The sequence below is a fragment of the Drosophila teissieri genome, chromosome 2L, assembly GCF_016746235.2.
Source record: "Drosophila teissieri strain GT53w chromosome 2L, Prin_Dtei_1.1, whole genome shotgun sequence".
NCBI classification, from domain to species: domain Eukaryota; kingdom Metazoa; phylum Arthropoda; class Insecta; order Diptera; family Drosophilidae; genus Drosophila; species Drosophila teissieri.
In genome coordinates, this window is record NC_053029.1 from 1,559,650 (window position 1) to 1,568,664 (window position 9,015).

Genomic DNA, 9,015 nt, shown 5'->3' on the forward strand with positions numbered 1-9,015 from the left:
GACAAGCGCGAAAAAAATTGTACAGCGCGAATAAAAAACTTAACTAAGGAAATTAATACAATGGCGCGAAAGAGGGACAGCAAGAGCGGGCCAGAGAGAGAGGGGAGATGGGTCAACAGCGAGAGAAACTTGCGAGCTGCTTTATTGCACTCTTAAACCAACAGCCACAGTAACAGGACAAATGCAGGACATTCAGCTCCTCTTGGCCCCTTTCACTTCAACAGATCATTGAGATCTTTGCCACAGTTTCAAAGGATAATCTTATTATAAAAAGTTAAATACCACTCTCTTGCTATATTAAGCTATATTAAATAACTCTTTTGGTATTTGAGATTATTCTATCTAATAGAACAGGAATCTTCAATCTATGCATTCACAGAAGTGTGTTAGTGTTTAAAAACCTTTCGCTTTGGTTCTCATCTATCATTTGACTAATGACATCCAGCATTGGACCTCTTGCACTATGCAAATTTAGTTGCTATATTTCGGCTAAACCGACCAAGGTCGATCTGCTGGAAAAAGTTCACAAATTAGCGCTCATCATCAATCAATGGTGGGCCAGCACAGCAGCTCCAGCCGAGCCGAGGTCAATGGGTTGAAATGCTGACGCTAATTGCAATTTGTGGTTTCAGTCAGCTGCAAGAGGAGCCCAATATATGTATGTATGTATGTATGATGTATGTACAATGTACAACATCGCACTCCCTGCGAACGAACAGCGCTTGCATTTGAGGACCCCGATGATGGATTTTGGCCAGCAGTGCGAAGCCGAAAAACCGCATCCACATCATCGTCATCTTCTCCCTAACCCGGCCAATTCGATTCGATTGAAGGAAGTTCGGGCCCAGTTGCCGACCCTCGAAAACCAGGTAAACTCAATCAGCGGAGGCCAGGTAGCCTCGACATCAGGTGCGCATATTCAAATCAAGTGTTTAGTGGCCTCGGGGTCGCAACGCGGTCTGCTGCTTAAGGATTCCGCGTGGCTCCTGCGTTTCCGTTGGTTCCTTTGATCTGCAGTCCTTAAATGTGTTTCGCGGAATTCGCATAAAATATTCAATAAATTCTTTCATCGGAATAACATTATGAATCGAGCAGGTAACGTATGTTTCATGCAATATGCAAGAAAACACATTTAAGACATCGCGAAGTAAAAGGAATTTAATATGTTTATATGGTAATGTATATGGCACAATTTCTCCTTAATTTGTATGGCATTTATAAATACTTCTGTGCAAATATATATAGTTGCTCCGTGAAAATAAATGTGAGATTTCAGTTGACATCAGCTACTTTTCCCAGTGACTTGCAACGGCTCAACATATTTTATTCGCCAGTTTTAATTATTAAATGTTGAAATACATCACATGGCGCGTAGACATATTTTCCCATGAAGTATGCATACTTTGTGTACTATTTCTGTATTATTGCTGGTAAGCCGATAAACAACGCTAAACGCACAAATTGGAAAATAAGCAAGTGCACAGCCAGAAAGTGGCCAAGTCATGGCAGCTGCCAAAGGAAGTCATGACTGTGGTGACTGTGGTGTCCTCTTCTCCACTGACTTTGCACCTTCTCACCGGCGAGGAAGTCCTTCTGCTTTATTCAGGCGGCATTTGTGGCATTCGAGGCGTGCGGCACACGCTGCGTATGAGCTATTTTCTTAAGTCAGCTCCAGTTGCTGCCTTTAACCTTTCGCTTTTCTTTTGTTCGCAATGTCTGGGTGAATGTGTGCCATGTGTGGCATGTTCAGCATGCAATGTCTCCCTTTTCTGCCTTTTGGCCTTATTGAAAGCATCTGTGAGCTATTTTTATAGAGCTACTTTATGCCCCTCAATCGGTGAGTAAAATCTCTAGCCACAAGAAAGTGCGCCATCAACTGAGCTGGGTTCTTGTACGTTGTAAGTTGTACTAGCCTATAAATAGCATAAGGATATTTGTAAGCCAAAAGCATAGCTAAGGCTAACTTGCTATTGCCTTTAATATCTCGATGACATCATTTTTTTCCTTACACTTCTTTAGAATGTCGCCCTTAATTACATAAATAAACAAGAGCGACAGGCGCTCCTTTTTCGTTCTTTCCGCAAGGACCTCTAATTTATTTTTGTGCCATAATTTATAGCTTGTTACGAGTGGTAATCAAATTGCTTTTGAGAGCTTCAATCTAGACAAATTACCCGGCCACTCATCTATTTTAGTTTTTTAATTAAAGCCAAGTCCAAAGACTGCAGCCACGGGAATTGTGGGCGTGGATCGGGTTGGGAATGGGCATGGGAATGGGAATGGAGCTGGGGATCGGGATGTCCCAAAACATTTGCCAGACGCATTGGACATAAATCAAGTGAACGAGAACGAGAGCGGGAACGGGAACGACATGGACATGGCAGGACAACAAGTCCAACAAGGCTGCTGCCCTCATCCTTCTCTCGATTTCCCATGGCCATTCTGAAATTTGTGAATTGCAGTTAGCCAGAATCGAGACGAGGACTTCGAGGGGCGTGGCAGCAGCAGCGAGGGCCAAAGGCAAAGTTTTTGGCGTAGAACTAACGAGCATCAGTGTAAACTGTCGTCGCTGCTGTTGTTGTTGTCATCGCCGTTGCCGTTGCAGTTGCCCTTCTAGTTGCCCCACCAGTTTCTCATTAAACTTCCAAATTGCTATACAAAGTTTGTATAAAGCTAGCATGTCAAAATTGTGCTCAGCTAATCAGTTTTCGATTTCGAAATAATGCTTTTGATTGAATTCGCGGGTTTCATAGATCAACGTGATGGGTATTTTTCCCCATGAAAAATATAAAATATCCACAGCTTAATATAGAGCATGCAGCTAGATTGTGTTGCATTTGTATCGCTTACATATACATTTTGCATTGTTTCTCTTAGTGCAAGTTCCATTTACTTAACATGTTCAAATGCTAGTGATATTTTTGGCTCATTTAGAAGATATCCCCTTGTGTTGGCCCCCAGAGTGCTGCGCATTCAACTGACGTCAACTTGTTCCTTTTAGCCAAAGCATTCCCACTGCTGCGATGCCCTGCAATACTGCAATACTGCCATACACCACATCCGTAAAGTTCCTGCTGGATGAATCGCTCCAACTTTTGTCCTACGCACAGTGCCTTTGTCTTTGCAAAATATCCACCAGAGACGCCAGCCGAAAAGTATGCAACTGCACACAATGCAGCCGAGAAATCGCAGCTGCAGGCGAAATAGCAGATGGGTCCTTCCCCTCGTCCTTTTGTCTCCTCGTCCTGGGGCGTGTTGTGAGCAAACTTTTGCAACATTTATCTTCGTTATTATGACGCTCGAATGGGCTATCAGCGCAAAAGTGGAGCGGCTGCTAAATATTTGGCCGCCATAGGAAATGCATAAGGGCTAAAAAGCACAGTGCGACGGCTCTAAGGATAAGAAGAATGTCCTTAATGCCGCGATTCCGCCGCTTCTCATCCGGCTTTCGCCCAACGCGCAGTGGCTAAAATTCTTACAAGTTGTCAAACGTGCTGCGCAATTCCGGTGATGCAAAACAGATGTATCTCAAAGGAAATGCGAAGTGATTTCCATTTATTTTCTAGGCAGGAAGAGATAATTCAAATGGAAAATGCCACGAGTAGAAGTAGAAATGCCATACAAATATTTACAAAAATTATTAATCATAGTGTGTTTCTGATAAATAAGTTTCACTATAACCCTTTTTAAACAAATGAATTCTGTCGCTTTTTTCGCTATTATCGTTTTCTAGCCCATGGTGGACTGCCTCATTTTTCGCATCGCTGGCAGGACGAGTCGAGTATCCTTCGTCCTCGCTGCATTTGGCAGTATCGGGGCAGACAAAGCGAAGTATCCCAGCTGCGAGCGAGACAGTGCAACTCGGCAGTTGTAAACGGGATGGCAATGGCAACTTTTTCCTGCACTTAATTAGTTTGGGCATAAGTGGAGCAGAAAAAGTTGTTCGCCAAGATGACAGTGGGAGGTCCTGCTGTCCTCCTGTCCTCCAGTGGGTTTGTCACTTGTCCCCGAGTCCTTCCTGCTGTGTCCTCCCTTCGGCTGCTTTGTGTGCGTTCGCAGCCAAGGAAATTGCCTCATAAATGTTCATTACCCAATGTTCGTGTGTGTGTTTCTGTGTGTGTCTTTCGGGCTCCGAATTTGGATGGATTTTGTATGGCGACATGTGCGCAATTTCCCCTTTTCCCAAGCCGAAAATTACGCTGCACTCGTACCGGAAATGTTGTGCGATAAATTTATGTTTAATTTGGGAGGGGGCGAAAGTGGGGATTTTCCCACTCATTTGTAAAGTCTGCAATGCCTTTCACTGGCCATTTCTCGCATTACCTAAAACCTAATCAGCGCCTATTAATCATACGCACTGTTGACCACATTTAGTCCAGCAAATCGCGCTTTCTCCAGTGTTCCTCTGCTCCTAGGTGTGTCAGATAATGGTGGCACATTTCCTGAGTCCCACCACCCAGCCTCATTTCCATTCTTCGCCAGCGGAGAGGGAGAAACACACAAACATCTCGCATACGCACAGCAATTCAAAAATATTAAGTGCCGCAGTTAGGCAAGTACTTAGTGGCATCGAGAGCGGCGGAGCTGGCGGCTAAATGCCAGTCAAACAGTGTGCAAACAATGGAAGCCCAGCCGAAGGAGACGCTGATGGCACGCCTGAAAATGAACCCGCAAAATATGGCTCACAAATGGGGGCATCGACTGCGCGAAGGGGGGCAGGATAAGGTCTGGAGATCTGGAGCCCAATGGAGAGGATCTCGTGAGTAGATTTAGGCTGAAGAATAGTGTACTGCCTTATAGGCTTATCCAAGAGTTACAATCAAAAGCTCGCATGTATATGGAAATTAACTATAACCAAAATGAAATGAGTAACTAAGGCTTTGCCTTTTAAAACCCTGATGTCTGTGGTTTTAAGTCCTTGTAAAATCACGAGCTCATCTCTAAACGGAGGACCAGCAGACCAATTGAGAACCCAACAGCATCCAGGACTGCTCGTCGAAGGGGGCTTCGTTTGTCGGAACTGTCACATTAAAATGGATGATTTATTTGCGACCCTAATTTATTGCGCCACAGTCACCGGCCGCGTTTCGTTTCAGCCAGTGGCAGTGGCAGTGGCAAAGCCAAAGGACAGGATATTGAGTACGCGCACTGCATGAGCGAGTGGAAATGAGAAGGGGGCTGGCCAAATGGGAACAGGACCAATGAACTCGCCGGAAATGGGGGTGTGGCAAGTGGCAAGTGGGAAGTGGGAAGTGGCAGCGGGGCTAATATAATGAATTTTACACGACACCAGCGCACTTGGCACTTAATAATCGCATTAGGGCGCTAAGCAGCTCGATGACAGGGCGGAACGGAGGGGTAACCGCAGACGGGGGGTCCCCAAACCCCCATCCCCAACTTCCGTTCCGCTTTGTACCGTTCACAGCTTCTTATCGGCAACATAATGTTTTATTGTCCCGCTTATTGCTACAAATGTGCGCATACTTTGGGGCTCTTTGTTGGGTTCCTCACTCGGCCATTCAAATGCCTAATGCCGATTATAAAAACAAGGATTCACGATCGGCCGAATGGGCGTGTGATAAGGACAGGTGCCTGCCATTTACCTCAAGGGTCGCCTCCTTTGGTGGTCAAGATAAACGGCGAAATAATGTGGGCAATTGAGCCGAAATTACCTTAGAGGGATATGCCAGTTAATGAGATTATAAAGAGAATATTTAAGCAAAATAAATACAGATAGTAATCATAAAATGCAGTTTCCTCAGTAAAGTAATAAATGGATATTGGTGCTGCAAGTTTTAACAAAGACACAATGATTTGGTTTCAAGGAAATCTCGCAAATGGACTGCTACAAATGCCGCTTTGAAGCTATCTACCGAGTATCCATTTCCGCCCAGAACTCACCTTGCCACATTGACAGCAAGAAGCAAACGGTGAGATGAACAGTGCGAGGTGAAAGAGACAACTGGCCAGGCGAGAAAGAGATGGAGAGCGAGGAAAGCTCATCAGTTGACACCTCATATCCTTGGAGCATTTTCCAATCGAAGGACTCATCTTGCCTAGCTCCATTAGAAAAATTGCGCGCCCTCCGTTCAATTCCTTTATTACAAAAATCGTTCGTTCTTCTTTATTTGTTTGGCTATTTCGTATTTCTGTTGCATTTTTGTTGCATTCTGCGAGAGCGCAGTGGAGAAAGGACCAGAAGGACTTGGCCCAGGACCAGGTGAAGCGGTGATTGAAAAACACTGATAGACTCTGTAAATAGATGAAATGCTGGCCCAGATGTACTCCAATATATGTAGGGGCAAAAGCGGGAAGTGCCACTGCCACTGCCACATCGCCTATTCAATTGGCTCTCCCCATTGCACTTTGCGAATTTGATCGAGTGAATGGCGTCACAAAGCAGCAAATCGAAATGGAAGTTTTGTAAACTCTTTTTAGCTATTTTTTGATTTTCCATGGAGCTTTCTTCGGTGGGTATGCGGATTGTGTGGCTTGTGTATCAATGTATATTTATATTAATATTAAATTCAAGAAATTCAATTTAGTTAATATCTAAACAGTGTGCTTCTGTCAACCCTCATAAATTCCCCCATTTTAATATTCAGGTAGTTTATATATATCAAATTCATGGTTAGGAAGTAAGTGTATTTATTTTGTATAACTTCCAAGCTTTTCCCCGCAAGAGGAAACATTTTCATTTTGTAGCCAACGCGAATAAATCAAATCAAGCACATTATGGGCGAAAATGTGGAGCGAAATCAGTGGAGTGGGAGCTGCAGCCAAACGGTGGCCAACAATTGAATGTGTGGCAACTGGGGCTGCCTCCGGGTGGCACAAGGATGGGGCAAGCCAGGATCAGGACACGTGTGAGAGCAAAGAACAACACGCGGCTGTTGCCCAGTTTTCTGGCCCTAATCAACATCAATTGCGCTTTTTGGTCTCGTCTGCGGCTGCTCCATGATATTTTGTAATTAGAGAAAAATCATTTTTCGAATTTTCAGCGATGAAATTTGCAATGCAATGGGGCATGGAGGCTGGCACAAATGCAAACAATACGCGAGCATGGTAAAACTCATTAGTGCCAGTGGCAGCGGCAATTTCAAAAGACAAGCATTTTGTGGCTGTTCGATTAAAATGCTAAAATTCCAGGATGTTTCCGTGTTTGCAGCCAGTTGCCACGGTCAAAACCGTATTATTGTTAATTACTCCCAACGGATTAAAGTTTTGTTGCGCTGTTTTAGGCCGGTGCACAACATTTGATCCATCACGGCTAAAATGTTGGCTAAAATTCATTGGTAATTTGCATGCAGCATTTGCTAGAATACAATGGAAATTTATCGATGGCATAAGTGATCAGGAAGCTGAAATGGTGGCAGCCAACAAAGGAAATTCAGACGAGCAATGGAATTCAATTGAAACTATGTCACTTCGATTTAGTGCGGTAGACTGCACTGTGTTATTTGTGATTTGAATGGTGAAAAATGGTGAAAGGATGCATAAGTTAGCTACTTTAAATTGAACAATGGATATACAAAAACCTCTTTGAAGCAAAAAAAAGCAGGTAGCTGTGATTAACTTGTAGGGTGAAATCCTTTCAATTTCAAACTTTATTTTTTGCCCTAATGAAAACAGTTTTATGCTAGAGTTTACCTTTTCGCAGTTTGAAAACAAAAGCGAAAATCGTGAAAAGCAGACCAAATCCCATTTGCCCGCATCTGGTGAGCATTTGGCAAATAATGCCGTGAGTTTCACACATTTAATTAGTTTAATTAGTCTCCAGCACACACGCACACTCGCACCCGCACTTGCCACGCCCATCGAGCCGCCTCCAGCGCCCCTTATCATTAATCAGCTTTCATTTTCTTTGACTGCTACAAACATTCTTTTCTGCCAGCCCAAAAGGCCCCTCGAACTTCTTGCGTTACTCGCTTAATTTTTAACTTTTAACACTGATGCCAGCTTGAATGGCACTTTGCCACGCCCACGCCCGCGCCCTTTGGGAGCACCTACCAACGCCCCTTCCTCTGTTGGCTAATTTGCTTTGAGAGGCGAAAGTTGGAGGAAAACAGGCCACTGACGTCATTAGCATCACGGCAGGCTAAATATAGAAGATGGAAAATAGAGGTGGAGGTGGCGGTGGGTGGGGCGAGTGCGAGGAAAACTTTGGCAAACTGTGTTGTGTGGCATTTTGTCACATCCAGACATTGAAAATTCGGATAATTGAATATTTTCCAGGGCGTCGGCAACAAAAACGATTTCGAAATTGGGTTAATTTTAAATTTTCCACGCGGGGCGGGGGGCAGGAGGAAAAATCCAATCCAATCCGGCCACTTGCCCTCGCAAAGCGACGAATGGAAGGCCAAATCATTAAAATTAGATTACGGAATCCTTCTCACATTTCCGCCGGAAATTGCACTTTGCGTGCGGCAAGCGGCAAGCAGCAAGGACTTGGGAGCAAAAAGGATCCACATCTACATCTACACATACAACTACATTTACATCGGCGAAGTGCAGACCTGGTGACGTCAATCGCAATGGCAATGCGAATCGTCCAGAGGAAGCGACAGATTAGTTAATAAAATCCCTCTTCCGCCCGCAAATGACTTAGACAGGAAGTGGAAGGAAAATGCAAGCCAAGGACCGTCTAAATTTGTTACCCGTCATGCTAATAAAATATGCAAATTCCTTCAGACACTCCACCGCGAGTGGTAAAGCCCTTTTGCCACTCAGATTGCAGATTGCGGTTTTTTTATTGTTTTTGTTTTTATGCTGCAATTTTTGTGCCAGCAGAATGACTTATTCCATTTATTTTGTTGACTTCTGTGCTAACAATAAACACACAAAAAACATAATATAATACAAAGGCTGATCCTCTAAAAACAAAATATTTCAAGTTGTTTATGTCTGAAATAACAAATACTTATATTACCTTAATAAAACGGGTGATAACTTCGTAGATTAGCCTATGTCCTACATAAGTAATAATTGTTGCTATGACATTTGTCAAATTTTCGG

At 43.8% G+C, this 9,015-nt stretch overlaps 1 protein-coding gene across 1 annotated transcript; it reads left to right on the forward strand.

Moving 5' to 3' along the window:
* Positions 1–7,624: 7,624 nt before the first annotated feature.
* On the forward strand, positions 7,625–8,647 carry LOC122611793. The gene is made up of 2 exons (XM_043785107.1): positions 7,625–7,741; positions 8,236–8,647. Exons 1-2 carry the CDS (start codon positions 7,637–7,639, stop codon positions 8,521–8,523), a joined length of 393 nt encoding a protein of 130 aa, XP_043641042.1. The 5' UTR covers positions 7,625–7,636; the 3' UTR covers positions 8,524–8,647.
* Positions 8,648–9,015: the final 368 nt, after the last annotated feature.